This window comes from Euprymna scolopes, chromosome 27 (assembly GCF_053919585.1).
Source record: "Euprymna scolopes isolate OS-2025 chromosome 27, ASM5391958v1, whole genome shotgun sequence".
NCBI lineage: Eukaryota > Metazoa > Mollusca > Cephalopoda > Sepiida > Sepiolidae > Euprymna > Euprymna scolopes.
In genome coordinates, this window is record NC_136508.1 from 39054349 (window position 1) to 39079355 (window position 25007).

At 35.2% G+C, this 25007-nt stretch overlaps 1 protein-coding gene and 1 pseudogene across 1 annotated transcript in view; both read left to right on the forward strand.

Moving 5' to 3' along the window:
• The window catches only part of LOC145248700 (fibroblast growth factor receptor 2-like), a 380337-nt gene that overhangs the window by 224407 nt on the left and 130923 nt on the right, over positions 1 to 25007 (forward strand). Inside the window, exon 3 of the mRNA XM_080110355.1 lies at positions 19482 to 19766. Coding sequence (XP_079966481.1) covers positions 19482 to 19766 — 285 coding nt within the window. The remainder of the gene's footprint in view (positions 1 to 19481; positions 19767 to 25007) is intronic.
• Positions 11489 to 11605, forward strand: LOC145249297 (5S ribosomal RNA; annotated as a pseudogene).

A 25007-nucleotide genomic window follows, 5' to 3' on the forward strand; every position in this document is an offset into this window, starting at 1 on the left:
TTTTTTTTTTTTTTTACTTTATAATTTTTTATAAATTTACTTTCGACAAGATTCTAAATACGAAACACCAGAAGTGTAGATTTAAACTTCCCTTAATCGACTTACATATGTTTGGAATAAAAATGACGGAGGGTTCGGGCGTAGGTAGCACCAGTTCTGCATATAATGTTTAATCAATACGTTTTGCATACACGAAAAAAATAGAAATCCGCCTATTTTTAACCTTTTTGCGTGTAATAATATATTCTCTGCTTATCAACAGTTTTGAAAAACAAATCTAATATATAAAAGGTACTATGTCTGTCTGTCTGTCTGCTTCCATATTTTTAAACTCTATCTCTTCCGAAACTAAAAGTCGCAGAGCAACGCTAGGGGCCTCAAATGATTGGATTTTTTATGAGTTTTTTAGCAGGTTAAAATAGTTTTAAAAGGGTAAAAAAAGGGGTCAAAATTTTAAAAATCGTTATACATTTTATGCATTCATCTTAGTTTATTTTTAATCAGTTCATATGCGTATCACGTTGGTACAGTGGTAACGCCACCAGCTTCGAATGTTACAGTTTTGCTTTCGGTTTCGATTCTAGCTGATGGCACCCAAATGCTTTTGAAATCACGACTCTATAGTAATATATACAAAATCTGGACAAATTAAAATATCATATTTAAGCGTATTTTACGACCGGGCAAAACCGAGCGAACCCCCCTCACTCCTGCTAGTATTTTCCTAAATCTTGAATTTCAATTACTTTGAAATGTTTTATTCTAAGCATCAGTTTTTGGTGGGATTCTTTGGACGGTTTATGAAACCGATTCGGGAATGATACTGTCGTTTTCGAGTTTTTTTTTAATTACACATGTTTTCTATTGTTTTTTTTTTTTGTGGTGGTGGGGGGTATTTTATTTATTTTTTTTTTGTATCGTAGAATGTTGCAGCTTTTGATGTAGGCAGTGCAAAAAATCTAGTAGCTGCTTTTTTTTTTTTTTTTACAACTTTCACAAAAACTCTACTTCCGGTTTTATAAAACTTTGTAGAAATGTTTCAAGAGTGATAATTATCTCCCTTTGTTTTGCATCGTATCTCAGTAACAATGTTTCACAATACTGGGTACCGCCAAAAATGGTGGACTCTTTTTGACGACCTACAGGAAAACATCATCGTCAGGTTTGAAAATAGAATGTACATAGCTCCAATAAATGGCCGAATTCTTAGAGAATTATTCAGTCTGTAGTGTAATAGGGCAAAAAAAAATGGATGGTTACATTCAATGCTATTAAAGTAAACTCCTTTCCTTTAATAATTATATCTAGTCCTACACGATGAGGTTGTCTGAAGATACTAGGTAAAATACACCAAACATTGATGATATTGGATTTTTTCCCTTCCCTTTGCAAAGCTCAATCATGTTTTCCAACGCGAAAAACAAAAACAGCAATTTTCCTCAACAAAACAAGCAAATCAAACTCTATGAATAAATATTTATAGATATAAAGCACTATAAGCATAAAAACTTTTTTTCTAAAATGAAAAAAATTCGGCATTAAATAAATGAAAAAAGATTGATATGCCGTAAAACAAAACGACCAAACTAAACAACTATTTAACAATCATAAGAACCCTTTTCAATCACTGATTGTCATGACTAAGAGCACCTTACCTGAGAACCCAACATTTGCATATTTAAAACCATTTTTTTAATAAATAAATCTATCTATTTATCTATCTATCTGATAGCTATCTATTCTATCTTTTTATATAAAATAAATTGTGTGTGTGAGAGAGACAGAAAAGAGAGTTTCCTATGAACTCCGAAACGTCTGGGCCGATTTTTATGAAATTTCATACAAATGTATTTTATGTATCTGTCAGTGTTCTTAAATAGGTTTTGTGTCAGAATGTCTTTGGTAAGCATCGATAATCGAAAAAATCCGATGAAGGAAAGAACAAGCGATTTTGACAAAAGTTAACACCTTATACAGCCGTACATCACAAGTGCATTTGAGAAGTTTTATTAACGCACAAGCAGAAAGGCTCGGCATATAAAATCAACAGTAGATTCTTTGATATGACAGGGGCGCATTCGAAATTAATCCTTCTATTTAGAGCACAATTGAAGCATGATACTTGACTTCTCCATTTAAACTTTAATTCAAGCCATTATATATATATATATATATATATATATATATATATATATATATATATATAAAATAATTTTGTAAAATGTACAGTAGGTTCTCAACAGTGCAATGTAGACTACAATGTATTGTGGATTAAGTCACTGTGTGGAGGCATGTGTAGATTCCTCCTAGTGTACCGCGATTGTTCTCCAATTAGAGCAGGCAATTAATCAATTTGATTGAAAAAATTTCGATGACAAGAAAAATATTCGCTAATAATCATTCAACCCCGGACAACGTCGGCTCTCCCTGCTAGTAAAGTAATAAATAAAAGTATGCTCAAGTTAACAGGAACGGCTTTCTTGGAGTTATTGCAAATTGGCTTTATTCAACACATACATCCAGGGCAATCGCTAAATTCTTGGAAAATGACAGAAAAGTTTGTAGTAGAATAGGGTAAAAAAATGGACGATTATAATTTAATGCTACTAAGACAAAACTCCTTTCCTTTAACAATTATAAGAAATATTTCCAACCTTCCCTAAAATGCAATTTTCAAACTTCTCATCCTCACATTTACAGATTCTGTTTCTTTCACAATATTTACAAAAGATATATTTGTGTATATTTCGAGTAAATTCTCTATTTAAATGTGTATGCATAATTTAGCGCATTTATGTTGCTATGCGTATTTATCTGTTCACCAAGCTGTGTTATACCAAGCACCAACAGCAGCTAGCTTGAAGTATTAGTATTACTTTGTAAGCACATCTTAATGCCGGGTACTGCTGTCATACTTAGGAGAGTGTCGCATTTTTGCATTCGCAAAGTACAAAACCAACTTCACAATCTAGTGAGGGATGATTTCACAGAGAATAGATATTAACCTGTCTTTACTGTACCTTTATGGTCATGGTAGTTGTTCGACAGAGCTCCGATCCTTGATCTCTCACTGTAAATTAAACATTCACATCACAAATGCGAATAATTCTGTATAGCTTAATTGACATATATATTTTCGAAACTTACTACCTAGCTCTATTTACATATTGAGCACTGTCGAAGTAAATATTGAAAATAGATACATAATATTTCATGTAGATATATAAAATATATATCATTATTAGTATAATTTTTTTAATATCTGCAGACACTAGTGTTTCATTCTTTCGAGAATCATCAATGCAGGGAGTTATGATTACAGCTGGTCGGGAGATTCGAACCTGGCCACAAAGCCATCTCTGACTCCATTAGCAAAGAACAAACCACACGGCCAACGTTAACCGCGAGAAATTTATACAAAGTGTAAATGGCATTAATGGCGAAAGTGATTTAATGATTATAACATCATAATCTGCGCATGTAAGCTTAAGTGACTGACTTATTTCAACTTAGAGTGCTCAACAATAAAAACCGAGTTCTTAAAGGGACTGGCATAATTATTACTATTTCCATCATTTAATACCTACAGACACTAGTGTTTCATTCTTTCGGGAATCATCAGTACAAGATAGGGAGTTATGATTAGACCAAACGGAACTTCTATCAGTAGTTTCTTTCCTAAAAAAAATTCTCTGTATCAGTAGTTTCTTTCCTAAAAAAAATTCCAATAGTTTCTTTCCTAAAAAAAATTCCAATAGTTTCTTTCCTAAAAGAAATTCTCTATATCAGTAGTTTCTTTCCTAAAAAAAATTCCAATAGTTTCTTTCCTAAAAAAAATTCCTATCTGTGGGACAAAATATCATGTGGCTGCTTCTCTGCCGACTACAACATAGTCGCCTTCAAGTCTAATGTAAAAAAATACTTGTAGAGCCGTCCTTGTGGATAAACAATTCCTCTTAAGTAATCTTTTGCCTGTGCCACCCATTGTTTACAGTTCTTTGTGGTGGCAATCATCATCCAACTGACGATCTATTCAATCCTTATCCCCGAGTGACCCCTGAGCCTTAATAAGTCATAACCCATCAGTAAAAAGAAACATTTGTTGAAATGAATGGCTCTCGTCTTAAGGAAGCACTATGTTCCAAGAAGCTCCCAAGACTGACCTTCACTCCTGATCTGAAATGGAACACATGCATCAAATCTGTTGCCAAGATTGCTGGAAAAATAGATCATTCTACCGCTCAAGTAGATATCTCACTGCTGATGTAATTCTCTATCTGTCTAAGAACCGAGTACGTCCTAGGATTGAGTACTGTTGCCACATCTGGCCAGGAGCTACTCTGAGGACCCTATCCTGCCTTGACAGAGTTCAAAACCAGCATCAAAACATAATAGGTGACACTGTTTTCTCTTCCTTGCATCAGTCTTTCCAACAGAAGAGACGCTGTGAGCCTGTCTCTACTCTGTCATTATTTTTATGTCAAATGCTCGTCTGAGCTCCAATATATGGTCCTCCTTTACCAAACTTTCAAAAACAACACTCGACTAGCTACAACCACTATCAACAATTTCCCTCACTCTTTAACAGTACCTAAATCTAAACGCAGATTCCATGACCAAAGCTTCTTTCCTAGAGCCGCCCGCGTATGGAACTCTGTTTTGCTGACCTGCTCTCCGGCTGACTACAACATGCTCGTCTTCAAGTCCAATCTAAACAAGTTATGGTTGAGCCATCTCTTTAAATGATTAAATTATACCCAATCCTGTTGTATCAGTGACCACCGTTCACTCTTTGACCCTTATCCTCGAGTAACCTTTGGGCCTTGATAAGTGACGACATCCTTGTAAAAAAAAAACAAACAAACATCAGTATGTGTGTTCATTTTGCTATATGTATTTATGTGTCCATCAAGCTGTATCATAACAAACATCAGCGGCAGCTAACCTGAAGCATTAGTACTGCTTTGTAAACGATACGACTACTGTAACCCCCACCCTCCCAAGTGAGAGTAAGTATAAAAGTTTTATGCCAGTTGGGAAGCAATCAAAACTATATGCTATCATTTTTGACAGCAAGGGAACACTAGCATAAATACATCTGCTCTATCATTTCCCCCCTCCCCACCCTAAGTTAATAAGATTTATTCATTTTTTTTTTTTTTACTTACAAGTTGGTCTAAGTAAAAGCTACATTATTTTCATGTTTGGAACCCAAGAGAGAAGATCGGAATGAAGAAAAATTGGATGCAAAAAAAAATAAAAATAAAAATAAATAAATAAAATAACAAAATGGCTGCCGTATCGTTTACAGAATACATTACTTAAAATATTGGGCGAGTCAAATTGCAGTCTACTTTCAGACAAATTATTATTCGGATTATTTGGATTCTTCCGACTATAGTTCTTATCTTGAGTGTTACTTTCATAACGCTTCACTTGGTGTAAACTCCGATCTTCCTCAGGTGTATTTTTCGAACTCATGAATCTTTTTATCAGACCCGGGAATCTAGAAACAAGCAATGCTTGGAGGATTAATTGGAAGCGGAAAAATCGGTATCGGAATCAAATAAATGTGTATCAATTTTGCAATGCCGAAAATGACTCTTTTAATTGTCTTTTCTATTTTATTTTGTTTAAAACAAAATCTTCCACTGATGGTAATAATGTTATAATAATATTTATTTCAATTTTTTTTTTTAATTTTAAGCTACCACTAAAGTTAAAGTTGGTAGATCCCCCATCACAAGTGTGTTTCCACGTTTGCAAAAATATCTGCACATTTGACATTTGTTTTCACGGTAATCGGGGAAAAATAAGAAAAATAACGACTTTATAATAAAATAGTTAGAGATTTATAAAGAATCGGAATCGGAATAAATAATTGTATCCAAATCGGGAAAAATATTGGAACCGTCCCATCACTAGAAACAAGATAGGTTAAAGGTTCCTAAAATTCATATTAGAATTTCCCATAAGAACCCGCGTCGTAGTGTATAAAGTACTTGGTAAAATTCGGTTGTAAAAGTTGAAGGTTCAATCCTCAGTGTGGGCGACACTCATAGATACAATTGTGAATTACTTATGACTTCTACTCAGTCATGGCTGACAGAATGAGAGCATACTACCCCCCCCCATGGATTTAATAAAGGGTTCTATTCGAAATTCTATGCAGATTCCCGAGTTTGACAGAAAGATTCCCAATTGCGACAAGATACACCTGAAGAAGGTCTGGGGTTACACCAACCAAAACATTATAAAAATAACACTCCAAGTGAGAAGAGTAGTCAGAATAATCCGAATATTATGAATAATCAAAATTCTCATCTAAATTTTCCAAAACGTAAAATTATTATATATCTAATTAGTTACTACAGGATGGAACGATAAAATTGTCGCCTTAGAAAAGTCGACATGATTCCATTTCCATTCGATGAAAACCGGTTTTCTATTTTTGTTACAGACCATCTACTAGTTAGCCAATTGTGTACAAATCCCAAGAGCGATAGGAGCCTTCTATCATGTCTGAAAGTGACACAATGTTCAACGAGCAGGATCAGAGATGTGCCGCTGTGCAACTAATGCTGTCTACCAACCCAAGTTATGACAACAGGACCATTACCAGCACCCTCAAAATGCATCGCTGGATTGCCACAAATTACGGGGACGTGCCCAGGGTGATGAAAACAAAGTTTCCGGACATAGTTATGGTCTTTGGTGTAGTTTCAAGTGAGAGAGAGAAGGAGAACTTTTTGGGCTTTTATTTCTTTAGTTATTGTATATATAATATGCTTATACAGCATAATCACCTGACACACCGGTTAAGCTACATTGAGCTTTGTCATTACTAAAGTGGGTGACCATTTCAGAATACCACGTGCTGTATGCGCTTTCTGCTTATCGTGGCATTGTTTCCAGTCGTCCTAGACTTCTCCTTGCCACTAGAATTGGCCAGTGCCAACTCGGGAGAGGTGAGGTTTAGGATTGCACAAACCTTACCTCAAGATTACATGCGCAGGCATTCTTACAAAGGGTATTCATTGTCTTCGAAGACAGAACGGAGGCTATATTTCTTTAGTCGATAATTCACTTGTCTCCCTCTACTTTTTCTGCTTACGTTGTTAATTGTTCCAATTTTATACATTGAGTTCTTACCAACACAAAGATTACATCAGATTATCTTTTTTGTAATTCCGTTTTTATTCTTCTATGCCCATAATTCATTTAATGTAGGAAGAAAATATGAGCCTTGGGTTGTTTGAAATTTTTATAGCAAAACTTCTTATCTCCTCCTCCACCGCCGCCACCTTCTTCATCTTCTCTTCTCCATCCTTTATTGGAAAATTTAATGCGTCCAATTACGTATTGATAACATTATTTCCTGGGCAAATTACCCTCCTCTGATCATTCGGAAGATTCTGCAGCGGAAAAAAAAAAAGTTTCGTTATATATCGAATCATATGGAAAATATCCTTGGAAGTTGGAAACCAGTTACACAGAAATGGTAAATTCTTTCACCGACATTTATCATGGTCGATAGAAGAATGAGTCGATCGATATCAAGTTGGAGGCACTTGGCTCCCACAAGTAATAAATAGTGTTTTTTGGAGGCGGCGAACTTTAAATTCACAACTATTTTCTTTAATTGCAGATTTAGCAAACTATCGGTTATTTTAAGTTCAACTTGGTTTGGCAATTCATCATGGAGAAACTAACACCCAAACAGCGTTTGCAAATTATGTGTTCCATTTACTGAGAGAAACATTTGATTAGCGAATAATTTCATGAAATGTACCTGTGAACCGACCACCTTGTTCATACGATTTAACCCCATTAGATTATTTTCCTTAGGAATATGTAAATTCCCATGTCGACGCTGATAAACAAAACGTAATAGGCCACTTTGAAGACAAATGTTGACGCGTTATTGCCGAAATACAGCCTAATTTAATGCCTAGAATTTGTTAAAATTGGACCTCTAGATTATGCTATATACATGCAAGCCATGGAGGCTATATGCCCGAAATTGTATTTAAATTATAAATCATATTTTTACTTATATACAGTTGCCCAAAACAAAACAACCAAACTAAGCACCATGAATAAATACTTGAAGATTCAGAGAACTTGAAACATAACATTTTTTTTTCTAATCATCAAGTGAGACAGACCAAAATAAGATTGCTGTGCAATCGAGAGTACTCAAAAGAGAAAAGGTTAAACTTTTTTGAGTCAGCTTTCATAGGTCAGATTCGATAGACCCTGCACCATTCGAGTAGCCTTACTTTACCCTAAGTTTTTGTTTATAAAGTCTGTTTAGTTTGTATGTATGTATGGAAACATCGGAAAAAAAAACCCTGATCCTCCCCAATCTTAAAATAATCAACACACAGCGATCCCCCATTCTAAAACCTAAAATATTTTACAGGTATTTTTTTAGACTTAAATCATTATTTTACATTCGATTCCGGGCAATGCTGGGGCATGAATCTGGCTAGTATTATAATATTATAAAATAGTATAAAATAATATGCATATATATTTTCAGTATTTATATCAGCAGTGCGCAATGAATTTTATGTTGTTTGAATTGAATATCTGCCGCCTCACAATCTCAGTGAAATGAGTATTATTTTAAAACTGTTTACATAAGTCATAAAATCCTCGAGTGGTTTTTAACTTTGATAAATTGTTAAAAATAAAAAATTTCCTTTTCCTTTCTACTTTAGCAATGGTCCCCGAGTCTACACTTCATCTAGTCACCTATACTTTCTTAGAAAAAAATTAGCCAACATTTTTCCCAGAAAATCGATTACTTTTTTTTTTATTTATTTTATTTTATTTTTGTGTGTAAATCATTTCTTGTTTTTATTATTATTTCACCTTTTAATAAAAACAAATATTTGTGGAGGGAAAAATACTTTAAAAAAAATAACTACATTTTGCTTCGTATATTAAAACTTTTAGCCTTTAAAAATGACGACAGCTTAAGCTTGGAAAGAATTATAAATATGGAAAAAATTGATAGGTAAAATTTAAAGAAAAAAAAAGATGATTTTGTTATTTATTATTGAAAACCATATTTAAAAAAATATAGAGATTCAGATTCCTGATTCGACGATTCCATCCGCCTGTAAAATTAGTTCGGCTGCATCGATCTATCGCGATATTTATCAGATATTTATCATAAATAAAAATTTCTTTCTTTAACGATGATGCTTATAAAAAAAGAAAAAGCCATGATCATCATCATCACCATCAGTTTAGCGTGTGTGTTAAATAATGGCATGTGTTGGACGGCTTTAAGAAATTGATTTCCAAACTAACCTATCTGTGACCAGGTCTTATTTACCCCTCTTTTTTCTCAAGTTTATTTTTATTATTTCCTTTCACGTTTTCCTTGGTTTTTCCGCGTGAATTGAACCTCATCCATTCTTTCAATGTGGCCATACTATCGCAGTCTACTCTTCTCTATACTATCCGGATATAATCTTCCTCTGAAGTCATCAGATCTAAGTCTGTTTTTAAGACTCACGTTATCTATCTAATCATATCTTTATCAAAATTTAGTCTATCTTCGATTATTGTGAAATTTTTACAATTTTATTATTAGACATAGTTTGATAAACCTATATATAAAGTAGTAGCGTTCGTGTCTGTGTGAACAACAACTCTCCTACAGTTCACACCACTGGACCGATCATGACCAAACCTGGGATAATGATGGTCCCTCACCTATGGGGTGGTGCATACCATTTTTAAAGGTTAAAGTCAAAGGTTATGATCATAGCCTATGTATATGTATATACTTTCCCACAACTCACACCAGTGGACCGATCATGACCAAACCTGACATGATGATGGTCTCCGACATAGGGATGATACACACCATTTTTCAAGGTCGAGGTCAAAGGTTAAGGTCATATTTAGTGAGTCTCTTCATAAACTCCCCACTTAAGGATGGTGCACATCAAGTTGAGGTGCGTCACCATCCTGGGGGTCGCCACCATGGCTCCGGCCAAATTGTTTTGTGAATTTGAATCAGATCACCCTCCTTCACCCTCATCCCCTCAACCAATTAAACAAATGTTAACCATTGTGATTAATTGTAATTGTTTCAATTTTTATGTGTAACAATATAAGTGCCAACTTTGATATAATTTATTTGCTTTAAAGTCCATAGCTGGATTTTAGTCACTTCAGGAGGAAGTTAAAAAATGTAAACACTTTAAGAAATAGTAACTCTTACAACATCACTTACTGCAAGGGTGGCAAAAAGTGGGTACCCGAATGTACAGCAAAGTCCCGCACGAAGCGAAGCTACCTTTGCTAGTATTTTCCAAATTTTAGTTTATTTGAAACTTGCATTTCAGCCCGGCGTTGCCCGGGTGTTTGGAGGTGTATGTTGAGCAAAAAAAAAGAAGGCCAATTTTTAAAACTTTAACCCCTATTATGACCTCTTTACATTTATTGCTTTAGGCTCAAATCAAGTTATTAAGTTAGATCCATGTCCAACAAACCTATATCTAAAATTTCAAGTGTTTAGACCAAAAATTGTCGGAGGAGTTTGGTGGGGTTCTCAAAGGTCAAATCGTTGAATTTTGATCCTGTAACAACCAAATTTCTGGCCGAAAACGGATTACAAAGATTTTCCCAAATCTCAGTACCATATATATCAAATTCCGAGTCGGTAGACTTAAAATTGACAGAGTTATTGCATAGGGAAATGTACACAGACACACACACAGACACGTTCACTTTTATAGATATATAGATATTTTAGGTTTTAGGAGACATAATATGGGCACAACCTCCTATTTGAAAATTCAATTGCATTGAATTTGATCTATAGTCACTAGACACTAATTAAGTGAGATTCCCTGACTTTAAATTTCTTTTTAAGAGACCTTTAACTTAAGATTGTAATTTATAATTATTTATTTAGAATAAGGATTCTAGACATGAAATTTAGTAGCATTATATTTTGATTTTTATCTTCATAAAGGGAACATAAATTGATGCAAAAATGATTTGCTATGGGAATTAATTTTACTTGTCTTGGGACAGATATTCTTTTGGTTTATACATAAATATAGAATCTGCCCCATAACACAACAGTTAGTGAGTAAAAAAACTGCCGAGCATAACATCTTTAAAGTGTTTAGAGGAATAGATAAACCAAGTAGCAAGTCAGACCTTCTTTTCTCCATGCCATCTAAAATGAAGATCTCTTTCAATCTATTTCCATAATGAGACCTTTTTATTTTCCCCCCTTTTTTCTCTTGTTAATTAATACGTTTTTTTTGTTCTCTTGTTGTTTTTTTTCTATACTTTCCAGTTTGAGATGTTTTCTCTTTTTTTTTTCTTTTAACTTCCCTGATTTAGAAGTTATTTTATACAAATATGAATATTAGTTTGGACACTGAAGAAGCATAATTTTTCCCCATCATTTTTAGCGGGGAGTGTATACACACACACACACATGTATATTATGTACGGCATAATCATGTTGACACACTGGTTCCCATTGCATCACCGAAGTTAAGCAACGTTGAGCCTGGTCAGTACTAAATGGGTGACCATTTGGGAATTCCAGGTGCTGTATGTGTTCTCCGCTTATCTCGGCATTGTTTCAAATCGTCCTGGACTTCTCCTTGCCACTGAATCCAAACAGTGCCGATTCAGGAGGGGTGTGGTTGGGCATTGCACAACCCTTGCCTTACAATTACACATGCAGTTGCCTCTACAGTGGATATCCTTTGTCTTTCAAGACTGAATGGCGGCATCGATATATATAATTGAAATGTGTAAGTTTAAAATGTCAAGTAAACACAGAATTTTTTTTTTAAATGTACATTTATTTGTTTATAATCGACTAAATTTCGGCTATGTAACGTCATCGTCAGGAATAGAATTACTTGACTTTCCGAGTGACAATATGCCACAAGGAAGGATAAAGAAGAAAAAAATTAATTCTATTCCTGATGGTGGCATTATATCGCCGCAACTTAGTTGATTTTAAACAAATAATGTTTTTGGAACGAAGACCAGAATGCCACAGTCCGTTGAATGCCTTCGAAATTTCAAATGCAGTGGCTCTTCTCTCTCCTGAATGATCCATAAACCGGCAGATTCGCTCAGTTACAACAGTTCAAAGATCAGTAGTTGAACAAAAATCCATACTGAATATTACTAAAGAGGCCCGGATTTTCCAGAAAATCAATAAGCTTGCAGTTGATCAACCTTCCGAAAAAAATTGCCAATAACAGTGAGTATGATTAGTTGAATCAAACTAAGCACCGGCATTTTTAAAGATAACAGAGGACTCTTTCCAACAAGAAGGTAAACATGAGTTTGATAAACAAAGATTAAATAATTTTGAAATGATAGAAGAAAGCTCAGGAGCAAAGCGTTTGAGAACGACAATAGCAATTGAATCAGAACCAGAAATTTTAAACTGGTCAAGATTGGAAAGGACTCTTATCAACCATGTTGGTAGTGACAATGATAGAGTTAAGAGACTTCTCAGTTTTCAAAGGAAAATCAGGAAGAATATCACCAGAATCATCAATAGAAGAATTGTCAGCTAAACGACGAACAAAGATATCAGCCTTATCTTTAGAAGATGAAATAACAAAAGGACCATTAAAAAGAGGAGGAATAGCAGACTTGCCACTATCAATAATAATATTTTCAGGCCAAGATTACAGTGTAATATCTGTTCTGATGCTACACTTTGCCTCTGTCAGCGGACAAGAAATACTTTATGACTGAGACAATTTTTATTTTTGTTCCTATCCAGAGTGCCCTTTTTTGAGGAGCTGGATTTTCACCCATATTAAAAACCGACTTTGTGCCTAACTCTGCCCTCGTGAGAAGGCAAGTAGATAGGAACAATATTGTAGATTCTCCAAGAGCCAACCTTTTGAGATGAGATAGTCACAAATCCTTTGAAAATAGCTAACCTCAGTAATCGCTCTCTTGCAGGTATTGCTCTTTTTCATGCACTGCCAGCTCTTGTGTAGGATTGTCTAAAAGCCTTAGAAATATTCCGATGATACTGATTGAAGTAATGAGTACTATGGGCAATGGCAGAAGCACAAACAGATGAAAATCAGGGAGGAGAATTAGGTTTGGATTGAAATCTTCGATGAGGAATGAAGGTGTCAGTTCCAACAAGAACCTAATCAGTAACCTTTGCAGCATCATTTGGAGATATACCAAATATAGGACCCCATGGAACGTTACATAGGAAGCTGTGAAGCCAATGTCAATCAGCTTTTCAGTAGTTAAACGTTCTTATATGGAAGAGATGATCAAAAGAAGTCTTCACAATCTCAGCATCAATAACAGCATGGTCAGAAGAACCCAATGAAGGAGAAGAGGAAGCAGATTAAGATTCAGGAATAGAATTAAGAATAAGATCAAGTTAGAATGGTTCATAATTTAATTAATTGATCAATTCACATGATTTTTGGAATATGATAAATAAGCGTAGAAAATATTTGGTCAATGTACATCCATGCATAGTTAAAATAGAAATAGATGAAAAATTAATAGAATAGAGGGGTCACCAGTTAGCAAGTGCTACATAAAATATAAACAGATTTTTTTGTAAGAATATAAAAATTATTTTCATATGATTAAATGATCGTTTATACAAATTCGTGTTTGCTGAAGAAATTTGGGTCAGTAGTCACAAGTCAAAATGTTGATAGTGTGAATAATATTATTGTATAGCGATCTATACAACGTATAATATGTGTATATGCTGTATATCGGCTGTCTATAAAACCGTGTTCTTTGGTAGAGGCCATACTGAACGATAATAGCGTCTGTGAATTTTGCCAAGAACCACACCGACAATTTAATATAAATTTGAGTATAACATTTATATTTTGTCGAAGGAAGGAAATAAAGGATATATGTGCATGTATATAAAAATGGAAATAAATTAAATATTAAGAGAATAGAGGGGTCGCCATTTAGCAAGTGCATAGACAGAATTTTGAAAATGCAATAAATTTAGAAAAACGACATTGTATAACAAAACGTTTTTATGTCTACAATTTCATGAGCAGATAAATTTTATTTTTAATTAGTAAATGTGTTTGTGAAAATTCGTTCTTGATAAACCAGTTTTTGGAATATGACAAATAAGCACCACAAGTCATTCATTACCAGGAAAGAGTGTAGGGAAGGTGACAATTTGGGACAAGTGGTGAGACAGAGAAAAGTTAAAACAGATTTTACCAGCTAGATCTGTGTGATTATAAGTGGGGGAGCCAGACAGAATTATGAGCATTAAAGTCACTAAAATCAAAGATGGAACTTGATCGATGATGTTGCTATGCATTATCAATACTGATGGATACAGCATCAACAAATAAGTTATCATTGACAGAAGGTGAACTATACATAGAAAAACTAAATAGGAAGTAAGTGTAGCAAAGACAATCTCAGACAGATTAAAGGACACCCATGAGATCCAAGGCTGGAGGCACATAAAATGAGAGATCTTTGTGACAAAAAGATGTTGCGATAGCATTGTGTGTTCGCCGACATAAATTAATGAAAATAGATACCGAGTTTATTTATGTACAACCATAGACTTAAACAAGTAAAAAATATTTACACATTTCTTTTAAACAGACAGTACCTTTTGGTGGAAAATGAATAACACAATGTGTGTGTTGCATACGTGTGCGTGTTTTGATCTCTGGCGAGATTAACATATTTTGTTTAATGTTGTTACAGAGGGAATTCATGGATTGTAGTGTTCGTTCATAATTTTGCAAAGTTTAGCTTACCTCTGTAAGGCTGGATCAGTACACAGTAATTCGTTTCATTACCAAATCGGTTTGTGTGTGTGTGTAAACCAGACTTGGAACGCGTGGTATGCCGTACTTCACTATCACAGGCCAGAGGGGAAAAGAAAAAGAAGAGAGAGAGAGAGAGAGAGACGGAAGAGGGAAAAGGAAAAAGATATCTAAACGGAAGCTAGTGTCAACACCTGTCTGCAAGGTCAAAGGGTTCAATTGTCTATTCTTTCCCTTTTACAAATTGTGTATGAGGGGCGTGCAATAAGTAATGCCCCTGAACCACTTCCAGTTGTCTGATCTAGCTGAAATTTTGCATGTTCAATTATTTATATCTCTACGGGTTATGTGGCAAATTACAGCTCTGAACTAATTGAGGTTTCTGTTTTACAGGTGTTTGTACTGAGTCAGGTGTGAAATGGAGCCTGTTTAATGTCAAGCAGTGATCCAGTTTTTGTATTTGAAAGGACGCACACCACAGGAGACGTTTGATGAAATGAAAGAAACTTATGGTGATACTGCCCCATCATATGACCTTGTAAAATGCTGGCATCATGAATTCAAACATGGCCTGAACTCTGTGGAAACAGCTCCCAAACCTGGTCACCCCGTTTCTGCCATTGATGAGACATCTGTCCGTCAAGTTGAAGCTGCCATTTTGGAAGATTGGCACATTACTATTCGCCAAATAGCCCAAGATGTCAAGATTAATGCAGGGTCTGTGGAAACTATCATTCATAACCATTTGCATATGCATAAGGTGTCTGCCAGTTGGATTCCCAGGTTGCTCGCTCCATTCCAGAAGCGAGAACACATCAAGTGCTCGAGGATGAATTTGGAGATGTGCCAAGAAGATAAGTCAAAGTTTTTTAAAAGACTGATTACATAGAATGAAACCTGGGTCCATCACTTTGATCCAGAGACCAAAGCCCAGTCAATCCAGTGGAAGCATTTGGTTTCCTCACCTCAAAAGAAGGCAAGGGTGCAGCTCTCCACTGGCAAGGTCATGCTCACAGTCTTCTGGGACCAGGACGGAGTAGTGATGACAGATTTGGCAAACGGTACCACAATTACAGGAGCCTATTATGCTTCAATTTTGAAGAAATTAAGGGAAGCTATCAAAATCAAGAGGCGGAGTAAGATCAGCAAAGGTACCCTCCTCCTGCAGGACAACGCTCCAGTCCACAACTCACATGTCGCCAGATTAGAAACACGGGCGTGTGGTTATGAAATCCTTCCCCATCCTCCCTACTCTCCTGACCTTGCACCCTCTGACTTTCACCTCTTCCCAGCCATGAAGTTGTTTTTGAAAGGAAAGCGTTTACCAGATGATGCAGCCTTGATTTCTGAAGTCACGTCGTGGTTGGAGGACCAATATGAGGTGTTCTACAAAAACGGTCTCCAGAGCTGCATCAAACGATGGAAGAAACGCATAACTCTGGGTGGTTCCTATGTAGAGAAAGATTAATAACTGTGCCAAGTTTCGTTGCTCTACTGATATGGGAAGTTGGTCAGGGGCATTACTTATTGCACGCCCTTCGTATGTATGTTTGCATTGCATGAAATTACATAATGGTTTTTAAACTAATGTTTCGCTACAAAGAGTGGAACCATGTAAATGTGTAAAGAGTGTAAGTGGACAATAGACAAATAACTATCCACATCGTTACTATCAATTGAAGAATCACAAAGAAGCAAAAGAAAAAAGGCTGGAGATTGGGAAAATTCATTCTGCAACTTCTAATATTAGGACAGTAGAACCCCGGGACACAGTGGCCCTAGGATACGAGTTTTTTCAGGTTACGATGTGGAATATGATGATTTTTCTTCCCCCTGGTTACGGTATTTGCCTCACCTTACAGTGTTATTTATAACTAGCATTTCAGCCTGGCGTTGCCCGGGTGTTTGGAAGTGTACATTGAGCAAAAAAAAAAAAAAAAAGTGGTCAATTTTTTTTACTATTATGACCCCTTAACATTTATTGTTTTGGGCTCAAATTAAGTTATTAAGTTAGATCCATCTCCAATAAACCTATATCTAAAATTTCAAGTGTTTATACCCAAAATTGGCGGAGGAGTTTGGTAGAGTTCTCAAAGGACAAATCGTTGGACTTTGACCCCTTAATTGCCAAATTTTTGGCCGAGAATGGATTACAAAGATTTTCATAAATCTCAATACCCTGTATATCAAATTTCGAGTCTGTAGACTAAAAATTGACAGAGTTATTGCGTATGGAAATGTACACAGACAGACAGACACGCACGCACACACACACACACATACATACACTTTCACTTTTATAGATATATAGATGTTATTTGATTATATACATGTGTATTATATACTATACTGTATTTTGTTACTAACTTTTAATATGTACTGTATAAAATTTTGCTTAGGCCTTGCTATACGTCGATTTCACCTTAGGATCCCAATCATGGAATGTCGTATCCTGGGGTTCTAGTGTATAGGAAATAGTAACGTGATTGTTGTGAGAATTGGTAGAAAGCATGATAATGAAAGGAAAACGAAAGGTAGAATTATTTCAGGACAAACAAAGTTTAAAAGAGACCTCACTACAAACATCCAATCCCCTGAATTCCAAAGAGGCTGAATACAAAAGCCCTTCACAATTTCAATAGTGAGGAAAATGGGTTACAAGGCCAACAAAAAATCTACCACTAAACTGGTGTTCTATCGTGATACCTTCAGCAAAGGCAAAGATGGCCTTCTTCCCAAGAGGTAAGACATCAGCCAGTTATTTTAATAGCTTTGATGTCAAGAGTGAACAGAGACTATACAATGTAAGGGAAGGTAATTATCTCGCGGTAGTATCTACCTACCCACATATGTGTTAAACTAGAGTATGTTTCATTTTCATTTGCTTCATTTATTTATTTAGTAAAGTTCATAATAAACTCGCATATATGCAACAACAACAATAATAATAATAATAATAACAATAAAAATAATAATAATAATAATAATAATAAAAATAATAACAATAATAATAACAACAATAATAACAATAAGAAGAAGAATTAAAATAATAACAATACAAAATCCTATGGGACATGGACATACAGACGGACAAACCCATCCAAGCAAGAAGACCAGATGTCGTAATAATTAACAAGAAAGAAAAATCCTGTCAAATCGTAGACTTTGCAGTCCCAGCTGATCACAGGGTGAGTATGAAAGAAAAGGAGAAACGAAGCAAAGACACAGAGCTAGCCAGAGAGTTAAAAGGGATTTGTATGATGAAGAAAATCAAAATAGTACCGATAATAGTAGGAGCACTAGGAACAATTCCGAAAAACTTCGAAAAAAGAATGTCAGAAATTGGAATCAGAGGAATAACTGCAAAAGTACAACGACTAACGATAATGAAAACGACTGAAATATTAAGGAAAACCCTTGAATGCGGAGAATAATACAAGACAATATAACGAATAAGCGTTACAGGGAATGAAGAACACCGAAACTGCATATTTACAAGTTCTACACCCCCCATCAGGCATTCCCCCCATTGTTTCATGACCGTTCCCCCACCCCCACCCCAAAAAAATGATACCAAAGGGCCGAGAAGGGTCAATAAGGACTGAAAGACCGAGGAGCGAGCGCCAACCAGACCTCAGCTGGACAAACGCAAAGAGGACTGAGACCTTGGGGAGGCTAAGTGCCACTCAAATTCCAGTATAAACCAATGGCCACTACCAGCGAGAAATCAATGGTAAGCGGCTGTCGCAATGATGCAAATTCATTTGCAAATGCTATCGAAGGAGGTGGAGAGAGCTGGACGGCTGAGGAGACTTGTTGTCACTCAGCTTCCAGAGAACACCACAGGTTTCCAATCAGATCGTTTGTTGACTTGTGTGAAAGCTCCATGTGAGCCAATAATAATAATAATAACAATAATAATAATTATAACAATAATAATAATAATAATAACAACAACAACAACAATAATAACAATAATAATAATAATATTAATAATAATAATAATAACAATAACAACAACAATAATAACAATAACAACAACAACAACAACAACAACAATAATAACAATAATAATAATAATGCCTCAACAGTAAATCCTATTGCCATCATTTAGTTTATAATCTGAGGTTATTATTTTCCAGAGGTTATGTAACTACTGAAGTTTAACGAGATTAATACAAGATATCTCTCTTTCTCTCTCTCTCTCTCTCTATATATATATATATATATATATATATATAACAGTATAGCTACATTCCAAGATCCAAATATTTATTTTTCATGCAAAACCACTCCTCTAACATATTAAGATGTCCGTTTCGTTATACAGAACTACTATTATTATTATTATTATTATTATTATTATTATTATTATTTCAATACTAACGCTTTTATTGCATATACTCCTCAGAAAAATAGAAATTCTTTGCTTAGAAAGAAAAAGATGTATGAAAATATAATGTCAGAAAAGAGAAAGAAGGCTCAACATCGTGTGTTAGTTCCGGCGGCCATCTTGTTGATATTGTAAAGCTAGACAAGTTTTATTTAACGTTTGAATTAAACTTGCATTGTATATATATATATATATATATATATATATATATCCTTGTTTCAAAAACTTTTCCATTCCTCGTTATTAAATTTACTTTTCTTTTCCCCTTACAGAGAAGCCACAATGTTTCATTCCACCGATGCCATTAATGGTCAACGTCGAGACGCGCTTTAATTGTTCTGTGAGTTATGCTGGCAACAGAGCGCCACACCTCGAATGGTACCACGGCCCCGATGTAATAGAGGCCGACAACAACGTCACTGGTTTCACCGTCTCCTCTTCGCTCATCGTGTCGGCCACCCGAGACAAGAACGGACACATATTTACCTGCTATGCGAAATACGAAGAGCAGACATTCACGACATACTGTCAGACGATGCCGCCTTTGAATATTTATTGTGAGTAGATCACTTGATTTGCAGGATAAAACTTGATTTTGTTGTTTATTCTATCACGATATTTTATTTTTACATTTTTTGTGTTGACGTCTTTCGACATGTTTAGCTTTTGCTGGATGAGAATTGTGCATGTGTATGAGGCAGATGCTGACAAAAATCTCTGAATAAATCAACATTTGCATTTCATTAATTCGATTTGGTTCTGTCCGTGTGTTCGTTAGTGTGACAACGTGCAGAGAGTATATCATAGTTTTAATCATACTAGCACAATATCCTATAAAAATTAATCTATCTATAAATATAAAAGCGATAATGTGTGTGTGTGTGTGTGTGTGTGTGTGTGTGTGGGTGTGTGCGTGTGTGCGTGCGTTTTCGTGTATACCCAAGAAAGGCTTCTTTCCGAGAACCGATCGGTCGCCTTACAACTTCTTAAAACTTTTTATATCGCGCCTAAATGATAATATCTACGAGTTAACAACCAGGGTCGCCTGTCTATTTAATTTGCCCGACTTTGAAAAGATAAATATTCAACAATTTTCGATCGTCGCATGTGCATTAAGCTTTTTCGTATAAAAAAAAAGAAGCGAACAGATTCGCGGTAAATAAAACACTGTCCCGCACTCAAAGTTTCCGTAATTAACTCGTCAAAAACGGGCACCTGCCAAGTCGCACGTTTTTTGTTTTGTTTTTTTTTTTTGTTTTGTTTTTTGTTTTGTTTTTGTTCACACTTTATTATTTTCCAACTGCACGTCAAGGCTTCGTTTTTTTTTTTTTAACAACCAACGATTTTTCTTTTCATTTACCCAAAAACACACACACTTACAAACACCCGGGCAACGCCGTGTACCCCATCCCCTAGTATATATATATATATATATATATATATATATATATATATATATATATATATGATTGTTGAGCTGGATTAAATCCGACGATATGAAATAAAATGGAGGTGGAAGGACCTGGATACTCAACGTTTCGCCCGATTTATGCGGGCTTCTTCAAGAGGGATGGTCATTGACGAGATAGTCGGAGGATTGGGGCTATATATAATGATGGGGGAGAGCAGCGTGTTTTCCTTATGTAAATTAGATGTCATATGTACATGTATATACATTTTATGAGAGAAAAAAAAACTAAATTAGAGTAAACTAGTGTAGTGGATTACGTCTAAAAGACTCTCCCCCATCATTATATATAGCCCCAATCCTCCGACTATCTCGTCAATGACCATCCCTCTTGAAGAAGCCCGCATAAATCGGGCGAAACGTTGAGTATCCAGGTCCTTCCACCTCTATTTTATTTCATATATATATATATATATATATATATATATATATATATATATAAGGCAAAACGGCTGCACACGTTCTTGTATGTGCACAAAAGGCTTTTTTCGCTGGGCTTCTCAACAAGGTTACACTTATTTAGAAGTTTCCTTATACTTCCTAGATTATAATATTTCCGATTTGAAAAACGACATCGTCTCTACATTTATTTTGATCGACTTTTAAAAAATTCCCTCTATTCCGTCCTTTCACGTGTTTTGTTCGTCTTTTTCATATAAATAAAGCGAAACTAATCAAAACAAAGTAGATCGCCTGGCTTTCCTACCAGGACGTCCAGAATGCAAATAGCTTTAATCAAGACCATTGCTATTCATTGCCAGAGCTCCCCCTATTTTGTGGAGAGCTGGTTTTCTCTAAGATCGTTGGAAAACAAATAAAACGGCAGAAAGCGGGAAGCTTAACTGGCCTGCAGCCAGACGTTCATTTCTGCGCCTGCGTGAACGCATTCACTTAATTTGCATTTCTTCAAGTAAAGTTTTTAACGTCGATAAATTTGAATGCTTTTTATTTCCTCTCGTGTAATAGCATAGCGGTAAGATGTCAGGTTTTCTTTCACTTTCTTTTCTGCCTTCGCGCCGCGGGTTCTAGCCTGCCTACTACCACTTCTTTTTTTTTTGCTCCAAACACCCGGGCAACGCCAGGCACACCCACTAGTAATAAATATACTACCTTCTTTGGTCAATGTCTAAATTCTTCCCAACTCAAGAAAAACTTTTACAGGTTTTCAGGAGTAAAAAAAAAACGAATATAACATTTTAAAATGGCACAGAGAAATAGTTTTCATGATATCACTTTTTCAAAAAGTGGGGATTACTTTTCTATATAAATTTAACGTAAAATGAGCATTCACTTTATGGCCACCTAGTGATAATTTTTTGGGGGGCCTGAAAGATGTTTTTGGTAAATTTTTACTTACCTTACTTACCCTAAAAATTACATTTAAAATGACGGCATTTATAGGTTTTTAATGTATGCTGAAAACAAATACTGCATTGAAATTTGCCGCAAACAAGAAAACAAAAAAATCTAGACACTGATCATACCTTTTTATCATTACACTAGCTGTACCGACCAGGCGTTGCCAGGTAATTTATTTGCAATTTTGTTTTTGTTTTTATCCTTTAAACTCGTGTTTGTGTGTGTTGTTGTTGTTTTTGTTGTCGTTTATGTAATTTATAGACGCACTGTTAGAAAATGCATTCCATAGTATATATACTCTGATGGCCGAGGTTTGTTTTTGTAGTCAAACGACAATTGTTAACTCGATATTGCAGAATTAAGAATCTTTTTAAAAATTCAGTTTAACATTAAATAATTAATTCTTAATGCTGCAATATTTTAAGTTATAAATTTATTGTATTTTTTACTTGAATATCTTGTCTTCTTCTTTTCCATGTTTTAACAGCTAGTCCTTTTACTTTTCTAAGTTTAATCTTAACCATATTACTTTTCATGCTCGCATTTTTCTATGTAATTCATGATTTTTCCAGGCTTTGCTTTGTCAACAATCCATAAAAAATTATTACCAGCTTCTTAAATTGACTAAATAAAAAAATCAAATAAAAGACGTAATTAAGTAAATAATTACTCAGCAATCAGTTTTGGCTGGTAAGCAAAGACAAAAGGTTGGTTAGCAATTGAGCACAACCACAGTACAACTGAGCAACAGCTGTGAATTAGTAGTGACAGTAATAGTTGAATCGACATAGTCTTTGAGAATTGGATAGCCCCATTTTTCCCTACATTAGCATTTTGCTACAAACCCAAGGGAACTTTCCTTTATTTTTTATATCTTGTTACGTCCACATCTCCGCCGTTCCCAGCTGATTTGAGGTAGTTTAACAGATTTGGTTGCTATGGTAATCAACAGCCAATCAGAAAAAAAACCGTCTCTTCGTTCTTTATAGATTCTGATAACTTTTGAACACCAGGAATTTTACTATAACTTTTGTTTTACTGAACGAAGATTAAAAAAATTTTATTTCAAAATATAGTTGAGGGTGACTTATGAACTGTAAAATTGCTTAAAATTTGGTCACAAAATGGGTGAGGGGTGAAGCTTTAAAACAATTCTAAATGAGTAAAACTAACACTTAACTATATATTCAAGCACTACCATGTTTGAATGATAAAATAGGGCAGTAAAATTACAAATGAATAACACCAAACATTAACTAATTATAAAAGTATTGTGCTTACAGGTGCGTGTTTTTTGGATGAGTATACAATATTCTCTCCATATGTCTCATGTCCACGGCTTCCACGGAGAGACTGAAAAAATTTGAAATTTGATTTGAAAAAAAAAAAAAACTTTATTTCTTTAGGTGCATCATCTGTCATCGTTTGACTGTCTACCGTTTGACCTGTTGCGCTCACTGCCTCAACTTTATTTCATTCATATCTGGAAAAAAAATTCTGTTTGCAAAATAAGGTTTATCATAACATAACACCTCAGTAAAAATGATCAACTTAGTGACATGCAATATCGTTTCCGTTCTGCTAGAGCTACAGCAGATGTGCTAACTGTTATATCTCATAGGATTAGTGAATCTCTCAATGGAGGCTTCGTTTCTAGGGCAATTGCTCTTGACATATCAAAGGCCTTTGATAAGGTATGGCATAAAGGTCTACTCCTCAAGATCTCCAGCTACAGTATAGCTGGAAATGTATTCTCAAACAAATCATTTCTCTCTGATAGGTTTATAAGAGTAGTGGTTGAAGGGCAGAAATCAGAGGCTCACAGTATTAATGCTGGAGTCCCTCAGGGATCCATCCCGGGCCCAACTCTCTTTCTGATCTATATCAATGAACCCCAAATCACATCTAAAGATCATTCATAGACATTTATGATGATAACACCATAATCTACGGCAACGCTTTAAAGGTTGTAAATGACCAAGTTCTCTCATTCTCTCTCCTCTAATCTTGAGCATGTGGTGCAATGGTGAAAGAGGTGGCTGGCTAATTTTAATGCATCTAAAAACCAAGCTTCTATCTTTTCATCATCAACGCTCTGACTCCCATCTGGCATCAACTGACTTTCGTCTTGGGGAGGCTCCATGTTTTGTTAATGGTTGGATCATTCTACTTCTTCAGTAGATATCTCACTGCCGATGCAATTCTTTACCTGTATAAGAGCCAAGTATGTTCTAGGATGGAGTACTGTTGCCACATCTGGGAAGGAGTTGCTAGAAGCACCGTATCCTAGTCTAGTAGGAATTCTCTTCAGTCTATTCTTCCCCCTTGCCAAACTTTCATGAAAACACTCATCTAGCTGAAATCACTACCAATAATTCCCTCCGCTCTTTACCTATACAATAATTTCCTCCACTCTGTGCCTAAACCTAAACATGGATTCCATGAACAAAGCTTCTTTCTTAGAATTGCACGCCTGTGGAAACTCTGTTCCGTTTTCCTACTTTCCAGCTGACTACAATATGGTCGTTTTCAAGTCCAACATAAACAAATTCTTGATGGAACGTCTCCTTAAGTAATCCAATTTACCAAATTTCCACTATTAACGATTATGACAATGTCCCATTGACTATCTTACACTCATTAACCCTTATCCTTGAGTGGCCTCCAGGCCTTAATAAGTGGTGACTCCTTTATAAAAAAAAAACAAAAAAAAACATGCACTAAATGTGACCTGTGTCAAAATTTATACTAACCCGATACCCCTTGACGTAGGGTTCGTAATATATAACACCATAAAACATGAGAAAACTAGTGTATTGAATAGCAACTCTGCAAAGAATGAAATCATCACTTAAAATCGATTTAAGGAAATAGATCGATATCTGCATTATATATTAGTGTTGGGACGATTAACTAGTATCAAAATTCAGGGATCGGAAAAATTCGAAACTTTTGTGGCCATCAGAATCGC